We start from the raw sequence: 26185 nt of genomic DNA, 5'->3' as shown, positions 1-26185 counted from the left end.
TTACTCCTCTACACGCTCCCGAAGTTTTGCCATTTAATTTGGAAACACCCTGTATATATTGATAAATATGAAGGTTAATTAAATATTTAAAAAGTCTTAAATATTTAAAAATCTAAAATATAAGATTCTATATAGATATGCGGTTTGCTTCGCTATTTGCTACGTGTGATTTAACGCAACGCAATTCTTGATACCATGTTGTAGGCAATTCTGAGGCACTTTATACTCTAAATAAATCCCATCTTTCGATTTTTTGCCAGTGATACGAAAAGAAGATCGTCAAACCGATCTCGATAAGCGGTACTTTGGGAGATGGGAGGTACCCTTCAGCATAAATATTGATGAGGTTCTGGGAGAAGAAAGTTTCCTGTAAAGTTTCTAAGAGAGAAGAAGCACAGTGTAAAAGGAAAGCACAGTGGCCTAAGTAATCCAGCCGAGATGCTGTGCGTCATGCAAATCTCGTCGATATTCAGTCGGTATAGGAACTTGGCAGACATTTTTTGGAATAAACATAATTTCAGAATCCGTATTCTGTGATGTAATTTAAAAAGAGAAAGAGATACCTTTACTGTATAAGTTAAATTAATAATTAAAATTACTACAGATAGAAAGTATAAGATTACTATACACGTAGTTTCCTGTAGACATTAAAATGCAGTAGCTGCACGTTCACCGAACATTAAGATGTTAGAGACACATTTAGGGGATAATCAATTTCGAGCCTCTGTTTTAGATGTAAATTTTGAACGTAACCTATTGACCCAGAAACTTGAAATGACGCGATTGTCGTTACGCTTTTAATAGCTTTTGGTACACCCACTCAAATGATTTATTAAATGCCCTCGTCGTGAATTTCGTATAAAAATAAAAGACAAAGGTCAGGTCATAATTGTTTCTAAAGATTTGTTAATGTAAATGATTTCTGTAAATATGACTATAAATATTTTTCATAAAGTTATCTCTCTCTCTCTCTCTCTCTCTCTCTCTCTTCCTCTCTTTGTTTTTTCTTTCTCGACTTTAAATATAAAAAATATAAAATATTTTGGAATCTGTAAAGTACTCTTGAAAAAATCCAATTATGTAGAACATTCTGATTAGAATGCAACAACGAAATGTAATCTTGTAAATTGCAATGCCATGTTAAATGCGAAAAAATGTTGTAGAAACAAAGAAATGAAAAATTCCAACACGGTTACAGCAATATTGGAGACTTGTAAAATAAGAAATAAAGTTTAGTAATATTATTATTTTCTTCCGCGTACGTCGACTTTAATTCCCTGCATTTCTGGAGGAAAGGCAGAGAAGGTTGCTATATTTTTTAGAATATACGTAATCCCTTAACATAAATATATTTCACCGCAACATTGCCATAGAGCAGTGTAAGTCTTCTAAAGGCGAACCCTTTAATTTTGCTACAATTTTACGACGCAGTAATATTTTTTGCGCGACGTATACAATATTGCAATTTTACAATGGAACTTTATAGCAGTGCTGCAACCCTCTGGTGCTACATGGACGAAGAAAGTGTATTTAACTCGTTTATGGTTGCACGTGTTAACCGTTCCACCCGAAAGAACATAGGCCGTCGGCAGCCATTATTCCCAGGCACAAAGACCAAGGGCAATAAATTATCATTGCTCTCCTCACTTAATCTCAAAAGCCTGTTGTAATACAGCAAACGTCATAAGTGGAATGCGATCAATGCGAAATGCGAAATGCGAAGGTAAACTATAATGTGGGAGATATGTTGGTCGCTTTTCTAATAATATATTTAAAAAAATGTTCTGATTGTACCAACAAGAAAGTACAAACAAAATAAATTTTAGTCATATATAATAAATTGGAATTCCTATCGTAATTAAACTTCTCCCCTGATAAAAATTTTTCTCAGAATTTTTCATATAATTTTTCAGAATTTCTATATTTTTATAACTTTCTCACATATTTTATACGAATTGGAACTCTTCTCAGAAAATCTACATCTTTTCTCAGAATTTTCCATATATGTTAATTATGAAATATCGTAAGATTTCCAAGATTTTTTGCAAGTATAATTTCTGATGAAATATTATAAAATCTAAAAAATTAAAAAATATTTTTAAAAATTATACAATGAAAAATTTCAGAATATTTCAGAATTCACATGTACGAAAAATTCTGAGAAAAGATATAAACTTTCGAATATTTCTAAGTATTTCTGAAAAATGTTCCAATTCGTATAAAAATTATAAGAAAAATTTTCACTAGAGTCGATTAGCATATTTAATAGATTTAATAAAAGTGTTTAATCCGTACACTAAAAAAAATACTAAATTAAAAAAATATTTATTTGAAGTTCTAAGTAAATATTTACTAAATGTAAACACATATTTATTTGATATAAGAACCATTAATTTGACTTACTATCACTTTTTAATTAGGGTAAATATTTATTTACTAAATATTTAGTTAAGTCTACTATTCGAAGAAATATGCATTAAAATTTAATAAATTTTTTTTCAGTATACCTTTCTGATTGATCTGCCAAAATTCCAATTAGTGCAACAAGACTTTTTCCAGTGTACGTTTTCTCTCGATGTCGCCCCTTTTCCTCGTATATCATCCTCAGTTTTTAGATACTTACCAGGAATGCTGGTACCAAGGGCGACGAAAACAATCGCGGTGACAGAATCCTTGATGCCCAAAGTACAACCGAAATACGAGGCAACGTCGCCGATTATCGCTGTGACCACCCCAATCCCCAGAATGCTGACGATAAAGCACAAATAACCGCCGGCGATATCTGAAATTTAAAAAATGTTTCCTATACGTTTTGCGAAAGCAAAATACAGAGTTTCAGAACTGGATTGTTAAATAATATAAATATTATTTGCGCGCATATTTCTTTGTATGTATAAAATAGAAGAAATAGAAAAATATACACAACGATGACAAAAAAAGTTTGGCCACAAAGTTTTATGTTTATCAAATATTAGTAACATATGTTTATGAGAAACAACTTTTCTCTTTCTCTTTTTCTTTGAAGTGTTCATTATGTCTTATTAAATACCAAAAAATAATAATTAATGCTCAAAATGGCCATTTTTAGCTTTCATATAAACTTCAAGACATTACAAGAATGCATTCACGATGGTCACGCATTTTTCTACGAATAAATTCTCTTAGGTAGGCAAAAGATATGTCTTCAATTCATCAGTCGAAAATTTTTGGAGCAGAATTTTTTTGGTATTTAATAAGATATAACTAACACACTCCAGTTTTTTTTTTATAATTATATACTATATATATTACTGTTCAGGTAGCAAGTTGGCGTTATTTGTCGCTGTTTTTACATCAAAATGACGATAAATAACGTCAATTGTTATCTGGGCAATGATTTGATAAACATACAAATGTGTAAAATTTTTTGTCACCTTGTACGTAAAATCCATATTTGACAAAAGATTATAAAAAATTAATCAAACTGAAAAATTAATGTTAAAATCGCTGTCCTTCATTTTAATAATGGAAGTGAAACCGATGATATATTTTTGGGGCTTAATAGAAAAAACATTGGGTAACAGTGCCAAAGAACTTTAATCACTTTGCGCGATATGCGGGATGAACAAAATGCAAATTATAAAGTGACGCTCTCTTCGCTCACGCAAACATACACTACCATGTAACCACACGTTTGAGAGCTTAATTAGTCTAGTTAAAAGTCCACAATTTTTCCTCATTTACGCTTACTCTCGGGACTAATTATGCTGCCTCAGCTCAATTCTGCTTGGTTTTTACAAATCACGATGCTCGTAACGTAGCTTAAAAACGCTATTTTACCGTAATTGGCTATTTCCGATAAATAAAATCACTTATAAAAATTAGTTTAAAACTGTGATAAATGGACAAAATTTTCTATTAAAATTTTGTACGATAATTTTTAAAATATGTAATTTTTGTACAATTTTTGTTCAGAAATTTATAATGTCCATCATTTGCATTGTTGTTCTGTATATATTATTTTAGCGCAATTAATATTATATTAGAATATAAAGAAAAGATTTTATAAAAATTATATAAAACTTTTTTGCAATATACGTATTACATACATAAATTATGTTTATGTTTTTATATATAATTTTACAAAAGCTGTTTAATCATAAGCTGTTTGTCTAAAAATGCAACTTTTACATAATTGTTCTTAACAATTCCCTCAGGGATGAGTTTCTCATTTGTATTCATTTTATTTCTTATAGACAAGTGCTTAAATTACGTTCAACTCATTTCAAATTGTAAGACGTCTAAAAGTGGAAATAAAAATGCATAATCAATTTAACTCTCTGTACAGATTTACTTTGTAAAAATTAAAATAATTGTAATTTTATTAAAAAATTGTCGTTATATAAATGAGTTTTGTGTTTCTTCTTACTTGAAATTTTGCAAATATATTCTCTCTAAAACTTACCAATCATAAAATACACTAATAAAGAAACCAAGATTGCGATGTATTCTGTTTTCAAGAATAGTGAGGGAAAACGTCTTTAGGAGTCTTGCATTATAATTCTTGTGTAATAAGTCTAATAATTCTTGTGTAATAAGTATTATAATTTCTTGTGTAATAAGTCTAATTTAACGGTGCGGTAATCTTTTTCATAATAGCTCCTTTACCTCGTATAGTTCCTTGAACTACTTTTAGTTTCTTTTTACGTTTTCTATTTTCATTTTCGTTACATTCGATTATAATTTTTTCTCTCTTTCCATTTCCTTCTTGTTATATTTCACTCCACGCGTTACATTAATACCGATATTGGAAGGTTTTTTTTCTTGTAAACTGTATGTGGATTTTCTTGATCTCGTACATACATTATTATGTGAAAATTGAGAAGAGTTTTCCTTTATCACACATAACATACTTTTATCACTATATTATATACTTGAAAAGCAAGCATCTCTTCACATTTGTGCCAATAGGCATCATCTTACAATTAGAATTGTAATCACGTCTCAAAATCATGTGACAAAAGTCCTTGAAGTAATACATAACGAATATTATTATTAGTTCCTAACGTTCTCCAAATGGTCGTCCGAGATATTCGCAATTGACGTGAAACTCGCGAAACGCTTTCTATGGAATTATTATCAAGACATTTGAAATTCTTTGAGAGCCACGAGGCTGACGCGGTTCATGCCACAAGTAAAATTTTCTCTCTCTCTCTCTCTCTCTTTGTGCGCAAACGCTTGTATGTGGCAACAAAAGGGAATTATTATTAGAAATCTGTATACGAAGATACATTTACGTTGGAACGTGGGCGTTAATACAGCTAAAGAGTCTGTAAACACGCGGTTAGTTTTACTGTTACACGTGGTCGGTGTATATTATTGCTACATGCTTGCTATACTACTCTTGTACTAAACTCGACTGATTTATTAAAGTGTTTCGTGGTCTTTTTCAAGCAACTCGCTCTTATTGATTACATTATGTAATTATCGGAAAATCGTAAGCTCGGAAATTTTCTCGAGATCGAATAAAAACTCGGCTGACAATATTAAATAAAAAGTCTGAAAGTATAAAAATAAAGTGCATTGTAATTCTTATATATAACACACTATTATGTCTAATTAAACTGTAAAGAAAAATTTTATTTAAAAAATCTACTTATTTCTTATAATCCAATTTTTTATATTTTCTTTTTAGAAGATTTTCTAATATAAAACAAAATATATAGTATCGATAGTACTAAAAAGCAATTTTTTAAAAAAGATTTTTACTAATTTACTTATTTTACTCGACTATATCATCCGTTGCAAAAGATGTATCAACTCTTAATTTTTATTAAAGAAAATTTTGTTTGATATCTCGTTATTTTATTGCCATAAATTCCGAACGAAATTTACTTTGGAAAAGAGTATAGAAGCACAGGTCGCTATAAATCAGGCAGAAATTTCGTGGAAATTTCATGAGAGAGCAGAGAAGAATGTATAGCCGTATGTATATAGCGTTCTTTATCTATTCGTTTGTATATATGTGCACGTATTTGCTGTGTAATACACGTTCAGGTTCACAGGGGATTTTTGAACGTCTTTAAAAAAAACCGTTAAACTAAGATATTATGCATATCTCTGCGTTTATGTATACATAACTCGCAAATTAAGTTTCTTGGGAATTCGACTATCATCTTCAGATTTTGCCGGCTTTTCCGGCAACATGTCTCACTGCGGAATATTGCATTTAGTAATGCGATGTGTTCATAAATCTCGCTCATACCGTTGCAACCGCATATTACGGTTGCATAATCTGCAGTTACATAACTATAAATTTCGGCTTATCTGGAAAGTATTGCAATCGTAACAGCAAAATGTTTTATATACCTGGAACATTTATTTATTATATTCTAATCTAGGATTTGTTTTTGATATCAAAGAAATTTCTCGATCACTCCGGCTCTGTCCGGAAATTAAGCTTTTTTTTCCTTATAAAAGATGAAGCGAGAGAAAGAGTAAATACAATTCTGCATCTTGTGCTTCTGCGTAGAAGCCTACAAGAACGACGGGTAAAAAAGAAGAGAAAGATAAACAAGGTGAAATTACGTTGCTCGATACAGTAGTTTCCAGAGCTTTTGCTCAGCAGGTCTTTGCGATTGTGCTTGCTGAAATAAAGCACGTCTTCTCCTCGCCCTTTATCCTCCTCTTACCGTCTTTCCTCGTTTTCTTCCACCTGGATGGAAGTAGAGCCATGACTAAAGAATGCAGTAAAGCTCTCCCACATCTCAAAAAATACAGGAATAGGTTAAAATAGAATCGAAGAAACATCAAAAATAAAAAAACGAAGACAATCCGTGAAAAATTTAAGACATAAAATTACACAAACAAAAAGAATCGATTTTCTTCAAACTTTTCTTCAAGACATAAAATTACACAAACAAAAAGAATCGATTTTCTTCAAACTTTTCACAAAATCCTCATCAAAGTGTTTGGTTACAAGAAGCTGAGTTTCTTTAGTTGCTTTGCACAAAGATAATAAATATCTACTATATCTTCGTGTTCCTCATACTATTAAGATGGATTACTGAATAACCTTCAAGTTTTAAAATTTCACAGTTATTTTTCGTTAAACATCTCTTTATATAAATCAATTTGTGATTAATCTTTTCGTACGCACGTGAATATTAAAAAACATTATCCCGTGAGAGAGAGTTTAGGTGTACCATTTTCCGTTTTGCAGATTGCGCCATCATAAACACATTTCGATCGAAATTCGCTTTACCTTTCATCACGTTAAAGCCAATGGCAATTTCGTATCTATAAACGTTTTCATATAAGATTGAAACCACAGTATTAATATTCACGACAAAGTATATATTATTTCGAAGGTGCTGAAAACATCTTTCCGCATGTTAAAGAAACTAATCAAATTTGTAAAATTATTTAAAAAATATTTTTATCGTAATTTTACCGTAAGAATCATCATACCTTAAGATAAAAGGTTTCTTGTATAATTTTGTACTTATAAATAATATAATCAATTTCTGAGGAAAAAATTTATTTAACAAATAATACATAAACAATAAATTAATTATTATAGGTTCTATTTCATATCAGAAATAGTCACAACAAAATATAAAACGTCTTGTAAATCACCAATTACTTACACCACAATAGTTTTTATATGGAATGTTTATGCAAACATTCAAAGCATTAAAAAAATATTTAAAAAATATTATGATATAAAAATATTATATATTTACAAAATTTCGATAACATTAACATCTTGTATAAAACGCGTTTTATAAAAGAATGAAATTTGAATTTAAAACTCTTTTATCCAAAAAAAAAAACGATAATAAAGAATGTTCCAAATTTAACAAAATGAAGAAAAATTAGGGTACATTAAAATGATTCATTCTATACACAGATAGGCAATAATATTAATATAAAAAGATTTTTTTACTCACCTGTAGGTGGAACGAAGGCAAAGAGAACCTTCCAGAAAATGGTAAGGGAGTGCATAAGGTAATCCATCACGGATGGTGAGGAAGGTTGACCATTTTCACCCTCAGCGTCGTCCTCATCACCCCTACTGACTGTCAGTGCTTCCATGAATTGTTCTTTCCAAGAACTTGTACCTAAAAATAAAATTTATAATTTATATATTTTAGAAAACAAGTAGAAAACAGAAAAGACATTATATATCTCGAACATTCAGCGATAGATAAATTAATTTTATAAATCGTAAAAGTTTTTAATTTTTATTAACAATTTTTTAAATTGATTTATAATAATTCTTGATTAATTCTTAAAACAGTTAACGCTATCGCAGAAATTATTTAGTAACGACAGTTGCTGTCTATTATGCATAAACAAACAAAGGATTCAGCCTGTTTCTTCAATAAAGACTCAATACTGAATGCAGTAAAAAAATACTATAAAATCTCATTTTTGTTCACATTCAAATCTATATATAATCGTGACGAACAAGTGAATGAAGCGCTTTATCGAAGGTAAAAGTCGAAAAATGCTTTGAGCGATTCCGCTTCACAGGCCGAGTGAAAGCAGAACATGCAGAAAGGAAAACGGGACAAAGAAAAGCACTATAATAGAGCAACGTGATATTCCTTTCTCACTGTAATCGATTCCATTTCCACACGTGTATGTATATACACAAACATATTGAGAAAGAGAGAGAGAGAGAGAGAGAGAAAGGATAGAAGAGACACGGAGAAAAACAGATTAGATGGTTTAGCAAAAGCTATAGCTTGCTGCGTAAGTTCAACATTTATAACTAAGAAGATTTGATGGTTCAACCAAGAAATTATGTCTGTAAGCAATTATGAGAATGCTAATTTAGCTTATTCTTTGCTACGATAAAAATTGCTGATGTAACAAGTTTTCTTCATTACAGCAGCAAAAGTCGCTATCTTATAATTAGTCAGTTTTGTTCAAAATTTTGATCTATATATTATCAGAAAGTTAGAATTTATTATATAACAAAATTTGTTTTTAAATTACATTTCATATTATGTTAATACGTATGTAAAAATATATCTGGCTAATAAAATGCTGAATACCAAACATGTATAATTTTCTATTTCATGATCATGATGATAATAATAATAATAATAATAGTAAATATAATAAAATAATAAAGTAATAAAAATAATTAAAAGATATTAAAAATAACATCAACGATGAAAATAACATCAATAATAAGTAAATATTTACATTTCATCATATCACCCCCCTTCAGAATAATTCTCTGGATCTGCCCGTGTTTTTGCTGTGCTATAACAACAAATATGATTATCTATAAGCGTTAATTTTATTCAGCTATACAATTTTATTACTTTAACAAAGAAAACTGGCTGTCCATATGCGGCTGTAGATTTGCTGAATCTGTGAAGTTTTTAATTGTTTCAACAAATCTTTTTTTTCCGTGGAGAGAAAATTAAATTGTTCCCATCTTGTTTAATTTTTGCAATAAATATTTACCAAATAAAGTACGTTGATAAATATTTTTTATATCTTTTTTTATTATACATATATTTATAATATTTGCAATATTTCTTATCCATACACTAAATAATATTTTGTCCATTAAATGTTTTACGTACTGTACATATACTTTGCCATTAATCGCAATTATTTATTAAATGTCGAAAAAGATTATCACATAATGAAGTTTCGTTGCTGTTTGTAAATTCGATTTCTTGACCAAAGCTCTTACCAAAGCTTTTCAGAGATGCTTTGAGGAACATAGAATACATGGAATAACTTCCTGTCGTGAAGAAAAGAAAAGCCTCCTGGGGAGCGAAAGGAAGAAATGAACCAAAATGACAATAGGAAACAGCTCGTTGCTGATATTTTTGTGTTTTTTATTATTTTCTGTGCTTGAAGTCAATAGCGAAAGAAAATTCGACACGGTCATTTTCAAAGCTTCCATTGGAAGTTTACGGAATTCATAATAGTAGGTGATAATAGCGCCATTCTAAGAATTTTATTAGGTATTTTGTATCAATTTGTTCACATGTGTTTTCATATCGTTCATTTGCGACGACACAATTTAAAAAATAAAATTTTCTAGAGTTTAAATGTTTTGAATCATTTAAATTTTATTATTAATTTTGATATAATAAAATAAACAATTGTAGGAATAACAATATGCTCCTTTAAATTATATTCTTTTTTTTTAAGTTTTTGTTTTTTTATGCAAGCAACTAAAATGACAATTTTTAGTTATATTGTTGTAGCAAATGAGCGACATGTAAAATTTATGAATCATAAGGGTCTTATTTAAAAATCGACAAGTTTTTATTTAAGTCTCATTAATGTTTTTATTTTTCTCTATAAAATAAAACGTTATAATATATGTGTCAGTGATATAAAAATAATAATTACATTGAAAGTATTTATAATTATACATTAAATGTCAAGTTTATTGCAATTCAAATTTTCATTTGCAATTCATGCATCTAGCTTAGTGCATATTAGAAAGGCTGCTCAAAATGTAAAAAAATGTAAGAAGTATGTTTCTGAAACGGTTGCATAGCCAAAGTAGCAAAAATTTAAGGTGAATGTAGAAAACGCAGAAACGTGAGAATCATGCATGTGGCGCCAAGGGAGTCTTGAATTTCACGAGCCTCTATACATAATGCTGCATTCCTCAGAGTTGCATTTTTAAAGAGCCTCAATCTAGATGCTCGCGCGTCCCGTGATACGCATTTCTCCATTGGGAAAGATTAAGTCAAGCAAGTTCGTGTTAGACGCGCAGACTGTTCAATAATAAATTTATGGCAGAAGCTTGGTGAAGAAAACTTCTTGTAAAGAAGAAACTATGAATAGAAACTTTACCATATTTTATATAATTATGAGAAACAGTCATAGGAATTAATTGAAACTTTCATCCCAATTTTATTTCTCTTTGTCTCTCATGTTTTAACAAAGCGCTACTGAACGTGTATAACTGAGGAATACAATGTTCTGTCTCAACCGTGATGACTGTCATAATTTTAATTATAATTACATAATTATATACGTACACTTTGTATTTGTGTTTAAATTTGATTCTTGAGTTACAGTGACTATCAAAAAAGTTTCCAATCAACATATAATTTTACAATAATTTTTGTTTATAAGGGACACGTATTTTTTTACTGAATATTTTCATGTAAATATATATTTTTGAGAAAAATGTCTCTGAAAATTAAAAAATTAAGTAGCAGGTTAACATAGTGACATTTATTTTGGCCTACAAGATGTCACTTTGCCATTTAGGAAACATAATTTGATATTTTACTTCTCGATTGTGCTACGAAGAGTTCAAAAAGATCCTGTATGTCTATACGCGCGCGTATGATTGTTATCTTTACATTTTATAGCAAATGTTCCAAAAAGAGATCATATTAGGAGCTCACCGAGTATTATGGAGGCGTTTGCTCGCTGGACAAGCTTATCCACAGTGTTCTTGAACTCTTTGGATTCTTTAATCCTGATTTGCGCTCGGAACACCTCGCCTAGACGCGGTCTGCCCAGCAGTGCCATTTTCTCCTCCTCCGTTCTATCCTCCGGCTGCTTCAGCTCCGCCTTGCTTCCGCTGAAACCAGAAAATCGCATCTTGCTACTTTAATAATGTCGGGACACGTTCTATAACAGAATAAGTAGGAAGTCGATTCATGGTCAGATAAGAACAGCGAAACAGTTTCTGTTAATTAACAGTTTTAATTAATTCCAGTCTGGCATAATAAATATGCGAGTCTTATCGTTGTAAACTTTTTTACAGGATATTTTTAGATATTGAATGACCCATTTTTGCAATTGCAAAATGCTCAATTTTTCAAGTACCTTTAACAAGAGAGTTTTTAATATCGAGAAACATTAAGATACTGACAGTTTTAAACCAGGTTAAATTAAGGCAATTTTAAAACAAGTTATTAAAAAAATATACAATAACTTACACTCTAAATCTGTTGCAATGAAATTTCACTGCATTAAATTGAAATTTCATTACAGGCATTAGTGGCAATTGCGCCAATGTTACTGTCAGTGAATTTTACTGCAAGATGGAAATGGAAAATCCATTCGATAATTGGAGTGAAAAATTTACTCTAAAAAGGAGTGAATTTGAAGGTTAGAATAATGACAGAATAATGTCATTCCAAACTCAGATAACAAAGTCTGCGGAGACAGATTTTGAACACAGCATGCTATCAATCTATTAATCTATTAACCTTATTTTTAATTATAAATTTTTGAAAAAATTATATACGTAATTATAAATTTAATCTATTTAATGGTAAAATAATAGTTTAATGATATAATGATATGTACGTATATAATTTTTTGCAAAATAAATTAATTTGTCTCTTATGTTTATGTCATATGTGTCTCAAGATGCGTCGCCCGTAACGACCATGACAAACGATAAACATGCGACAAACGACATAGCGATGCTATATTGCTAAATTCACTCCTTGCAGTATCAATCAATGCATCTTGCAATGCATTATCAACTAATGCTTAAATCACTTTGATTAATCGAATGAAATAGTCCACTTCTTTATGTACAAGTAGACAGATTAAGCAGTGAAAATCCACACTTAAAACAATGGCTGCGTTCAGCAGAGAAAATTAATCGATTAGCGCTTAGTGATTCTTTAATGTGATTGATTCTTGCCTTTAATTTTTCACTGGATCGAAATGTAGGAACCAATTATATTGAAGAATCACTAAGTGCTAACTGCAGATTAGTTTTCTCTGCTGAACGCAACCAATAATTTTGCTACTCACTTTTGTTAGCAGTCAAATTTTCATTGCTATGGATTTAGAGTGTATACTATATAAAGTTATAAAATGGTATACAGAGCATTTTACTTAGAGTTTAAAAATTATTATTAACTATTCTTTAAAAATATTTTATTTTTTGTTAAGATACTATTTTCTCAAAAAATCACACATCAGTAGATGTTATTTTTAATATAATATTATTATTATTTTTATTTCTTATATTTATATATTACTGATTTACATTACTATTTGCTAAATATTCTGTTTAACTCTTCCAGTTTTGCATAAACATGGAATTATATATAAAAAATATATAAGAAATGTAACGAAAATATAGATATATAGAACGCGTATATATAGAATGCATATTAAAAGTTAAATAAAATTAATATCAATTATTTAAGATAAACTCACGCTACTCCGTAAAGATCGATCTTGTGAAAGCAATATTGGACAAGATTGATTGATCAATGTCCTCTATGTGAATCCATTAAAATAAACCTTAAACATAGAAGACGAATGCGACAAACAGTCGCTTTCTCATGTGGTCGTGACTTTATTATCGATTGGTCTCATGAATTATAGTCGCACACCTCTCTTAAGCTAATTCCGTGCTTCGTACTCCGTGTCTGACCACGCATCGACTCACATCACTTGCATTAACACTTTTCTACTAGCGCACAGTGTGAAACTAATTCAGCCTAGAAGAAAAATATTGTTCTATGTGGCTGCATACACAAATATGGAATGATAAGTATGAATACGATATATGTATTCATTTTATTATTGTTATGCAGTTAGTACAGCAATTAGTTTCGACAAAAATACATTTTGAGCCATGTTATTTCATATTATCTGAAGAAATGTTAATATAAAGAGAGATATATTAAGTATCCAAATACGTTATTCATGTAACGATAAAAATTTCTACAATGCAATATGTATTGACGATTTTACACAAAGTGTGTTTGCTGCGCTATCGATGCATGAATAATACTCAATGACCACATTTATCTCCGTCATCGAGGGATGATCGATACTTTACACCGGGTGTTTCGATCGATGATGAATAACGCATTTATTGTTGGTATCTCCTGTCTACAGCCGTGATGGTATATGGTCGTATTTTATCGCAAAAATAAAAAACCGAATAAATCTGAAATAAGAATAAATCTGAAATGTGTTAAAATAAGAGACAGCTAAGAGATAAAAAAAGAAATAGAGAGCGAAAAAAGATTATTATTATTATTATTAAAAGGAAATGTTACACATAGATAAAAAAGAATAAAAATATATAAATATAAAAATAAAGTTTGCATTGAAATAAAAAATTTTAACAAATTAGTATATATATAATTTTTTAAAAAATCCAAAATTATATTAAAAAAATTTATTTTATTTAAGGTCGCCTTACAAAAAGTTCATAGATCAATTATTATTTCTATACCTTTTAACATGAGAAAACAATTAGTGGATACACTTTTTCTGTAAATGATTAGTTATCATTTTGGTTACATCTCAACCACAGCAGAAAAGTTAAAAGATCTTTATGTTAAGAAAAATGTGTTACTGCTTAATCGCTTCTATATCCAGGAAATTTTCCAGAAAACATCCTTTCGTAAGCGGATATAAATTTGTTTGCTTTGGCTTTCACTTGGTGTTCTAATGTTACTCCATAAAAGCTTTTTATAGTTCATATCTCGACTAAAGCTTGGGAGTTAGCTTTCCGTATTGGCAAATTCAATTTCGCTTGACTTTTGCTTGATTCGGGATCTATATATCCACTGTTATCTCCCATAATACTCTCCCTAAGCTTCGCGAAAGATATTTTGTTAAATCGTTATGATGTTGCCAATATAATTTCAGGATTAAATATAACGATGACAGCAATAATAGAAATATTCGATGCTTTATTATATTTGTAAACAGTTTTTGACACTTTATCGGAAAATAATCTCTTGCAATACGCGATATAATCTGAAAGCAAAATAATAAACATAATTTCTGTAATATCGGTAGTTATATAATAACAATAAAGTAATAATATAATAATATATTCAAAATGATAGCTATTACATTTACAACACGTTATTGCCCCTTGTAAAATAATAATAACAATTCGTTGTTGTTGAGGTACAGTTTTATCGTCGTACAGTATTTCCAACACAAAACAAATCTGCTGTTTACTATCTATTTTTTTGTTTTTTATATCTGTTTTTTAATACCTACGTTTACATTTTATTTACTTTTGCAAAAAAAACTTCAGACAGATTATTTTAAAGATTTTGTACGCCTTCGACATATTATACAAAAATCGGAGAAGAAAGTTTTTAGAAATTTTAACATAAAACCAATTTCTTGCTATGATTAGAGCAACAAAATCAAGATTAGAACAATAAATTAGTTCCTAAAGAGCACTAAATTCTTTGTACGTCTCACCTGATGATTGTGCTCATGTTAGCATGTTAACTTTATAGACATGATAAAGTCATTCATAACTGTCGAATCTAAAATGTATTCAAAAATAAAATCGTCGGAAGAATACTTTGTAACATAAATAATTAAATGTACATAAATAAATAATGATAAAAGTATTTGAGATACGACATTTCTTAATCTTGTTCTGAAAATTAATTAATTTTAATTTTAATAGACGGTATAATTAGAAAAGGTCAAGCAAAATTACTGTAAATTTGTTTTTCAAAGCCACGTTTAATGCGTCATTGAACGTTGAACCTCATTCGAACAAAGGAATACAATTTGACAGCAGAAAGGGAGAACAAGAGATTAAAATGAGGATCGTTTCTGACTCACAATCAGACACAGATAAGATCAATAAACGATCGACCGATGAACGCCAGATGCAGTTGAGATGCAATTTATTACGCTCGAAATATGTTTTTGTTTGAAAAAACCGGCGCGTTGAATTTGAGGTAAAGGAAATATAATTTACCTCAGGAATTATTCCTTGTTTTGCTTTCTAACGTAATTTTGCTTAGTTAGCATTATATCTCAATATTGCTTCCTTTGCTTGAATATAGTAGTGTAGTGTGGTGCATTTTAAGTGAATTGCATTCTGTCACAGTGAAATTAGCTCAAATATATATACAGTCTACATGCTTGCAATATATAAGTATAAGTAAAATATAAGTATATTTTTAACCCATGTGCTAATTTTACATGAAGTTTAAGATATATCCTAAAATTTTACGTAAAATTTATATAAAAAGTTAAGACAACTTTAGTTTTAAAACTTATTTGTTTTCTACATTTATATATTTACTTATTTATTGGTAGATAAATTAAAAAATCCGTTTCAGTTTTAGCTTCAGTTATTTAAAATCCTTTTAGGGTATTACTTTTTAGGCTAAGATATAACGTCCTTGACATTTTGCAATTGATTCTCATAAGATATATTTTTGTTATACATGACTGCATGGATAATAGATCAATAAATAGTATAATTTATCCAAACTAAATAAAAAATGAATTTTTTTAAATAAACGTTTTTATTTTTTATGTATTATAAGAAATAAATTACTTCTTTTATCTGTTAAGAACTTAAAATATTTATTTGAGTCACTTAAAGTAAATAATTAAAAATAAAAGTAATTATGGGAATATTTATAAACAGAAAGAGAATTGTACTATTCTTTTATTGGGTAAGCTTCGCAATCGAAAAATTGCTAGCTATGGCAAAACTAGGACACGATGATTGAATACAAGCGTTGATAACTAAATATGGTCCTGGCTTTTCCATCAGAATTTTAAACTTGATTGGGGACGGCAAGTCAGAAATAGATGACTGCGGAAAATCTCGTCTCATTTTGCAAAGTTTTTTTAACTTACGAAGGTTTAACTTACGAACGGCAGTGGAATTTTCACGAGTGCTTCTCGATCAAAACGTCGAAATTATCGGAAAACATAAAGAATGGTAGGCGGAAGCAAACGAAAAATTCAGTATACGAACGTAGTAAAGCTTCCCCAAATTTTTAAAATATTTCAGAGATCTATTTATAAGAAATATTTACGTTTAAGTTAAAAGATTTTAATCTTTTCGAAAAAAAATTAAAGACTGAAAGTAAAAATTTTAAATTATAACGATATATTATACTTTTTTAGTTAAAAGATTATAGAGGCTGTTTGATAATAGTAGATAACAAAGAATAATTAATATTCTGTATGAGCAACAAATAAAACATAAGAAACGGCAAAAAACTTGAAAGTTTTAACTATATTAGCATATACAATAAATACGGTATCGCGTGCAGCAAACAACGAGGCGAATCGATATTTATACGCGAGCTGTCAAGTTGAAAGTACTTTAATTACCGTATCTCAGAAACGCCAATTGAGTTTCTAATAAGTTTAATCGATAGCCGCGATTTCGATTATACAACGAACATGCTTTAACTTCACATTCTATTCAAGTGGGTATGAGTGGAGATATCGCAATGCAAAGCTTGAAAATTATTAAACGTCATTATTGTACTGATTACCGCAGATAAACGTGTCTCTTCAATTTCTAACACAAGGTTAGGCTATAGAAGTGATTGAAACAATCTTGATACTGTCACATATATGTGTCAGAGATAATAATCGTCAGAATAATATAGCTGTTAACCTCCGAGAATTTAATCGTGACAGATGTTTCAACGAAACTCTACATGTTAACGTTTATATATCCCAATTGTTGTAAAAGTTATATAATTATTTGCAAAAGTTGTATGATTATTTGAAATAGGATAAATCTTTGCTAACTCTGTTTGAAATATTTAATACTTGTTCTACACTGATTTGTATAATTAATTGATCAGGAAAAACAATAGTCACAGTCGTTTAATAAAAAGGGTATAAGTTAATACATGAGAACTTACTCAGGGTCATGACTATGCGGGGGTCATGACATATTGAAATAAAAATCATTTCAATGAAAGCTAGATTCCCGTTTCTATAGTTTAATTGATCATTTTTAATACATACAAAAGATAAAAATTAACATTTAAAGTTATTTTTAGAAAGATATGCATTGAATAAGAAAATTAAATGCAAAAATTGTTTATTTTTTACATACATATATATATATATATGTACGTTTTTTATCCGTTTGATTTCTTTATCAATTTAATTTCTTTATTAATTTTTATTTAATTTTATTTTTCTTTTTAAAGTAAAAGTTATATTTTTAAAAATTAAACATTATATTACTTTATTATAATTTAAAAATAAATCTTTTTAATAATTTCTTTTCAATATAATATTATATAATATAATATGATGTATAATTTTTAGGATAACTAAAATGACAAAAGTATAGATATTTATAATTTCTATAAAACATTCAATTTTATTATGGTAGTATATGATTATGTGTAGAGAAGAAAAGTTTTTAAAAATTAAACATATCACGTCGCACATCAAGATTCGAAGCAAAACTTGAAAACGATACGTTACAATTTTTAACCGAGTGGTTTCGCACGTATATAGCTTGATGGAGCAGCTGAAATTACTCTTGGTACTGCAACAGTAAAATAGATCGATCGGGAGATGGATGGGGTTGCTTAATGTGGGACTGGACTCATCATGGATCACCCGAATGGCTGCTGCAACTGGAGGATGCAATGGTCCAGAGTAGAAGTTAAGAAAAGTCCAGATGAAAAAGTCAAGAGATGATACAATATTTTTATCAATCTATCAATAACGAATTATCAATGGAATATTAATAAAAGATCTATATTAAACGCATTAAAGCATAAAGCAATCGAAAACTTCACTTTTAGTACCGCTTATCACATTGTTTAATTATTCCCATCTATTACCGCACATTGTCGATAGAATTTTTACTTGGACGTAATTTATACTTCGTTGAAGACTTGCGAGCTCCGTGCTTGAAAATTTCCAAGTAAAATTACGAGAATTTTCTCAATTATTAAAGAATATATATAGTTATGATATTTTAGTTCTATATAATATCTTCGAGTACAAGTAAATATAAATATAATTTTAGTGGCTACAAAATCAAAAACAATAATAATGAGAGGGCATTAAATCACAATCGCTCGATTTCAGTGGCGAATAATTTTATGATTTAATATACATATATATAGACATTTCGGCATAGATTAGGTCATTTTCAATATAGATACAGAGTTTAGTTGGTTAATGAAGTTAAAACGCAATATGTTACATAATTAAAAATTGGAGCTTATTCGTTAGTATGTGCGCTAAATTAGATATATAAAAGAATCTTGATAGTATTTCCTTGTTCTTCACGTGTCCTGATATTACATATACGTTTCGTCTTTATGGTTTAATGCCCTCTCATTATTATTGTTTTTGATTTTATAGCCATTAAAATTATATTTATATTTACTTGTATTTTTACGCGGGCATAAACGTGCGTTTAACTTTACCTTTCTTTGAATTTATCAGAATATATTTTGGCATCGAAAATTTCGTTAGAATGAAACAATTTATTAAACTAACCAAACAGATCATGAACTTAAGATTAAAAATCTATTTTTTTAAATCATGCTTAAAAGAAAGATTAATTCCGAAATACTTGTACGGATTGAGATTGATAAACCGAACATTCATTATAACTCATCCGATGACAAAATAAATAGAACGAAACAAAATTGTATTTGGAAAATTATAAGAATAGAACAAAAAGATGCATTCAAACAATTAGGTCACATAAGAAACGAATTATTTAAATATTATACGTTAATTTCTTGCTTTTTACCTGCTGAAGTTTCGTCTGAAGATTTTTTCAATACTAAATTTTCACATTAAGACGAAACGTATATGTAATATCAGGACATGTGAAGAACAAGGAAATACTATCAAGATTCTTTTATATATCTAATTTAGCGCACATACTAACGAATAAGCTCCAATTTTTAATTATGTAACACATTGCGTTTTAACTTCATTAACCAACTAAACTCTGTATCTATATTAAAGATGGTCTAATCTAAGCCGAAACGTCTATACATATGTATATTAAATTATAAAATTATTCGTCACTGAAATCATGCGACTGTGGTTCAATGCCCTCTCATTATTATTGTCTTCGAGTGCACTTTGCCGTAGAAAGTTAATTCACAACTTGTTATAATATTTAAACTATTTCCGGAAGATGAATTATTATTGCTTAAGTTATTTCCATAATTTTATCATTAATTAATTACTTTTTGTTGTTTCTTCTTTCATTCTTCAATTACCTTTAATTATAGAGTTCGTGTACTTCTGAATATTTTCTGTAATTATATCGTAATTTAATGTAACAACTAAAGTTTTTGATACAATAAATTCGGAACTCGATATTCTTGCAAAGCAATAGAAAGGACATTGACTGTCAAATAACAAGGAAATAAGGATGATAATATAAATTTATTTACTCATAAAAGAGAAGCTTTTAACTACTGAAGGATTTTATAAGCAGTTTGGAATGTTTTAATCAATTATTTGTTTGAACTTTATTAGATTATTTCCTTCATTTTTATTCCATTTTTATTCCATTTTGTTCCATCTTTGCTATTTCTGTTTTTATGTGTCTTATCACAATTTTTTTCTTAGAAGCGTATTGTTGCATGAATGCAGCATTTATTCGCATACTTTGTCGACCTGTTTGAAAAGCTCGGCTTTAGCCCGGGAATCCATTTTTAGAAGCAACGTATGGCGCTTTGCGGCCAACGTAACTTATGCCGCGGTTACTTTTAAGTAGTAAATTAGCCGTATTATTTCGAGGTTAGTCAGCAGAATTCGGCAGTACAACTGATTAAAACGTGCAGGCATGTAGTAAACTTGGCCGTGTGTCTTTATTATATACTTTGTTATTCTGTCACTGTTACTGCCAGAGCTTCAAAAATAAATATTTTTCAATCCACGAGTAAAAATAGTGATGGAAAAATTGTGCTGAAAATTCAGTTTTCTTACATTATTTTAAAAAATAAAAAGAATTTTTCTCACTTAAGAAAAATTCTGCAAGTTATGCAGATCAGAAGCAAACTATCCCACTTTATTGTTAAAACAACGGCCGTAGTTGATAGAACGAGTTGAAAAAGGTCTCGAATATAAACATAAGATCCAAAACTTTCGTAACCTGAACAGGGTTGATTAATTCCTTAATTAAAAGCAAACAGCCGCGGGTTAATTAGTTGCCACGTAAAAATGTAACGAATATTACTATTATTTTGTACTCGTTCATATTTTTCTTAAATAAACAAAAGTACATTTAAGTAATGAAATATAACTTTATAAAATAAACTTATTAAACTATGAAATATTATGAAAAAGAAAATTTCTTATTGGTCAAACACTTTTGTGCCATTCCGTTTTGTTTACTACATGTATTCGTTCTCTTCTCACAGTTGTGTACAATTTCCATGAATTAATAACTTCATTAGCTCGATCGAATTTTCGAAGTAATTAATTTTCCGTGGTATTAATTAGGAGGATACATTAAGAGGTAAACTTATTAAGAATAAAAAATCCTTCTCTTCATAATATATGAACCTCGTAAACTTAAAATATAATTTTACATCATTGTGTGTATTTTAAGTTTTATTTATTTTTATTATTTATTTACCAATTTTTATTATTTACCATTATTTTTATTATATAAACATAAGTGTATTATTGACAAATAATAAGCCGAGATTCGGATGTCGCTTCATTTATTGTGTTTCTTCAAAGATGATAGAATTGAAACTAAATTTCAATGGAAGTTATATTTTCATTCGTTACGTAAAAGATTAATCTCACGCGTTAATCCAAGTTCGTTAGCACAAATAACATGGCCAGTCGCAAAGGAGAGGATATATCATTATGCGTAGAGGCTATTTTCGTCAATTGTCAGTGTTTGTCGCAAGTCGGAACAAAAACTGACTTCTTGACGCGTCAAGTTTACCTTGTTTTTATCAGATTTTATGTTTCTGCGATTTTATCACTTATTTTTTAATACTGCACCATGAATGTCAAAAATAAACTTAGAGTAAAAACTACGACCGTGTAGATTGCTATCGTATCGATTATTTTAAAAACAAAACTTTTTATGATTCGAAAGAATTATTACGACATTACACTTTTTATTTCCTAACATAAAATCCAGTCTTGTTTGACAATTTTTTCATTAAATTCTCAGCCTGTAATATAAAACATATTTTTTAAATTTAGAAATTGATTTGAAGAAGCCCCTAGAAATTTGCTTTGAAACTAAAAATTGTAAGATTGCAAAAAATATCACTAAATAACAAGATCCGCTTTGATTGAATATGGTTTCTTCCGAGGGGATAACCACTTAATGTAATCGGACAGAGTTCTCGAAATCATTATATAATAAAATTCATATGAAATCTCTATATATAATTCGATAATTACATATACAACCACAAGAAATGATTGTATAATATTAAATAAAATCGTATATTTTACCAAATGACTTCATATGTATAGTGAAAAAAATTATTTGTAATCAGATGAAATCAAATGAAATCATGTAATCTGTGTAAAACAATATTTCAGCTAGCGGTTATCCTCTTGGTTTCTTCGCTTATTTATATTGAATATCACATTGCTCTAATCTCTGGTGATATTTGTCTCAACCTACGCTTGTTACTTTCGACGTGTTTTTATGACAGTTACTGTTTCAACCGTGCATTACGACTTTATATCTGTTGTATCTCGTGACAGATCATACATTATATGTACGACTTATGAATAAATATATAGCAGCGACTTATAAATAAAAATGAGAGATGTGAAAAAATAAATAGAAATCGTAAATAAAATGTATGAACCATTACCATAAATGTCATAAATAAAAGTTACAAAATTTTATCAAATAAATCGTATAAATACAGACAGCAAAAATTTATCGTAAAATATATAAATATAAATGACATATGTACTTAATAATATAAATAAAAATTATAAATAAAGATTGTGAATTACTGTGAGAAACATTAATAGAAATTATAAAACTTCATCACGCGGAAATTTATACGAATAAATATTACAAAGCTTTAATTGTTCCTATATTCTGTACATTTCATGTAATAATTCATCATCAATTGTTTAATACATATAACTTAATTATAATAAATCAATCTAATATTTCAAATAAGAGTATTCACTTGATTCATAAATAAATAACGCATATTACTTATGTGACTTAATAATTCATTATTTCTCCTAATTATTATTAATCATTATATCGTTATCAGTCATTTATAAGATAATTATAATTACATATGCATATGCATTTACAAGAACTCTTCATAATATGCGACTTATCGATTTTTTCTGACTATCGAGTTTACACTGGCTATTAAATTACACAATCAATTATATAAATTAATTTACTTTTTCTTTCTCTTTCTCTCTTCAAATGCATTTATATTACAGAGAAATTTTTGTTCGTTGAATATATAAATGTTTCCAGTAATGCATTTGGCTGCAATATAGATATACATATATGAAATAGTCGAATGCATGTACAGATGTAAAACTATCCGTAACCAACGCGTTATCTTTTATTCGTTACGTTCATTCATGGCGCGTTATCGAGGCTATACATGATTAATCACAATAAATGAACATCGCCGCCTCATCGATGATTTAATATCATATATGTATAAGCTCAGTGCTAGATATTATCTTTTCAAGTAGATTTAATATCCTTCAATTGACAGTAATCTGTTAATTTTTCGCAGATCTTTGCAGCATTTTAAGATACTTATTATTACAGCATTATTAAGTTGCGATCAATTTAATATCATTTCAGCTTCAGTTTATGATTGCTTCTTAAGTCGACAGTCTTTGGCGCGCAGTTTATGTAATTGGAAGATGTATTTAAAATTGACGAGTGCATATTTTTTATTTTATTTTTATACATTATGTATTTATATACGTCTCTTTAATTTAATTTAAATAATATTCCCTCTTCTTAATAATAAAATTAGTATAAAATTTTAAAAACTTTTTCTTTAAAGATTCTTTTCTTAATTATAAGGCTAATACTAAATTTTAACATTAAAATGATGATATCCTGTTAGACCAAAGATACTAATTTGATTTATTTTTATATTACTAGAATTTTTTATTATATTCACATATTAGATTTTTAATATTTCATTGCATATATAATTTCTATAAAAAAGAAAAAAAATTTAAATAATTACTGGAACCAAAATTTCATCTAATAGTGATTCTAATATTAAAGACTTGGCTTTTCAAATTACTAACTTACATGACGACATTTTAATGATATATGTAAAACTGTGAAATATCTCCGTTCGCAGAATTTAATGGCAATAATATCAGGATGATCATTATGTATACATGATACGATAATCTGACAGCCATTAAATAGGCATTAACGTTCGTCTACCGTATAAACACAGGCTTTTAAGCAATTCCGCATTTTCGATTGCATCTTAATACTCGCAAATGTGCGTTATAATACCGTAAAATTCAATTCTAATATAGCGTTATATGTTTCACAGAAAGCGAACTTTTGTATATTGTGATGTGACAAGTACTTGTCATTTGTGACAAGTGCGGGAAATAACTTCTGCTATAGCGAAACATTTCACATTTATATTTAACACTTTCCTGGAATTATCGTTGCGTTACAGAAACATCTTAAGAAGTCTTGAAAATTTTAAATAACCTCGATAACAATATTTTTATTCGTGTTCAATCACGCATCAAAATGTAAGTGCAAGAAAATGCAATGCAAACATTATTTTACATACAGATATTTCGTACAACTGTACGCAGATTACGCGAGTAATTAAAAACGGAAAATATAGCTCATATAAACAAGTTTTAAATTCGAGCGATTTATATAGAAGAAAGAAAAACAGAATCACCTGGGATTAATACAGGATATCCTGACCATAAAACGCAGCTCGTTATACAATGGACGGAGTTCAGAAAATAAATGAAATTGCAATGCCCGCGCCGCACCGCGCCGACCGAACGAGACGTGAGGTCTGGATGTATATTATTGGAAAGGTAATAATAGGTTGTAAGTTCGTTACTTCTCTATTCTTATTAATGAAAACGCAATTGTAAATAATGATCATGTAATATATATGATATATTTGAATGAATAGCAAAATTAATAATAACAATAAAAATATTATTAATATTATTAAAATATATTTAACATATGTTTTATGTTTACTAAATGTTAATTAAAAATATTGGTAATTACAACATTGGCAATATCTACGAAAATATATCATAAATCATTCATAATTTTTTGAAATAAAATTATATTTATATATCATTTTTTTATGTAAATTCATTTTTACTTCTTTTTCGTTTTTACTTGATATATTAAAATAATGTCATAAAAAAATTTATAATAGTGTAATAATATCTTATAAAATATTAAACACAAACTTTTGACAAATATTTATCTTTGCGATAACTTTAATGTTTTTATATACAGAATAATTGAATTAATTAGTTGATATAAAAAGACATATAATTGCATTTAAAGAAAGAGTGATGAAAAGGCAGAATTATATTTTGCCAATCTTTTTAAAATTCAAGCTAGAAATAAATTTTTTAACATCACTATTACTCTAATTATTACAGTCATTATTTTTATTTATGTCATTATTATCTTTTTATTGTTATTGTTATTATTATATTCTGTAAGTTATTCTTTATCATCGTTCTTTTATATTTCTTCTTTCATTGTATTCATTATTGATATATTATTATCATATTAATTTTTTGTATTATTGATAGTAAAATTATTTATTATTTTTATTTTTATAATTCCAAAACCCAAATAACAAAAATTTATCAAATTATATCTATAATAAAAACTAAAGTGTTAATCCTAATACTTCTCTAATAACAATAGAAAGTACCGAATTAACTAATTCTTGTCTCAGCTATCTGACATACATCTTCTTGTGTCGAATACACTCTACAACTAGTTACACAATTCCGGACGTGATCTAGCCCGTGATTGACGTCAGACTGTATTTAAAGTTCTATAGAGTCGACATAGAGCTGGATCAGTCACGCGATATTCGTTGTGGATTTTCACGGGCCGTAAGGGATCGTGGATCCCATTACAATTTTCGAGTTTCCTCTCGCGCTTCTTCTGCTATCCAACCTCATTTATTCTTCACCATTATTCAACATACTAATCGGAATTTCTAATGAGCTGATACGTAATGAATAATTTGATTAATCTTTTAAGGAATCAAAAACTCATATGTGAGTTTTGGAAATAAAATTCATGAGAACGAGCTGTTTCATTTTTCAACAAATTTTTGAATATTATAAATCGATTTTTATTATTATAAATTTATAAGGATCTTTAAGTTTATAAATTTATGAGAGTGTATACATTTTTTTATGATGATATATAAGTTTACATGATAATATATATATA

At 28.6% G+C, this 26185-nt stretch overlaps 2 protein-coding genes across 2 annotated transcripts in view; both read right to left on the bottom strand.

The window, feature by feature from the left end:
• Positions 1 to 2498: 2498 nt before the first annotated feature.
• On the bottom strand, positions 2499 to 11514 carry LOC108725744 (sodium/calcium exchanger 1-like). Its single transcript, XM_018452945.1, has 3 exons — positions 11388 to 11514; positions 7932 to 8102; positions 2499 to 2782 (listed from the first exon to the last, which is right to left on the bottom strand). Exons 1-3 carry the CDS (start codon positions 11512 to 11514, stop codon positions 2499 to 2501), a joined length of 582 nt encoding a protein of 193 aa, XP_018308447.1.
• LOC108725772 (sodium/calcium exchanger 3-like) overlaps positions 11484 to 26185 on the bottom strand; it is a 51553-nt gene continuing 36851 nt past the window's right edge. The window contains 1 exon segment of the mRNA XM_018452983.1: positions 11484 to 11566. Coding sequence (XP_018308485.1) covers positions 11547 to 11566 — 20 coding nt within the window. The 3' untranslated portion in view covers positions 11484 to 11546.

This window comes from Mycetomoellerius zeteki, unplaced genomic scaffold (assembly GCF_001594055.1).
Source record: "Mycetomoellerius zeteki isolate Tzet28-1 unplaced genomic scaffold, Tzet1.0 scaffold36, whole genome shotgun sequence".
Classification (NCBI taxonomy): Eukaryota; Metazoa; Arthropoda; class Insecta; order Hymenoptera; family Formicidae; genus Mycetomoellerius; species Mycetomoellerius zeteki.
Note: the sequence above shows the minus strand (reverse complement) of the source record. Positions and strands in the feature narration are given on the sequence as shown.

Bases quoted from the DNA above. Each gene is read 5' to 3' on its own strand.
- LOC108725744 (XM_018452945.1), bottom strand. From the start codon at position 11,514: ATGGCACTGCTGGGCAGACCGCGTCTAGGCGAGGTGTTCCGAGCGCAA. The intron at 8,103-11,387 runs GTGAGCTCCTAA...TTTTATTTTTAG, and splicing joins AAACGCCTCCATAATACTCG to GTACAAGTTCTTGGAAAGAA. The intron at 2,783-7,931 runs GTGAGTAAAAAA...TTTAAATTTCAG, and splicing joins TGCCTTCGTTCCACCTACAG to ATATCGCCGGCGGTTATTTG.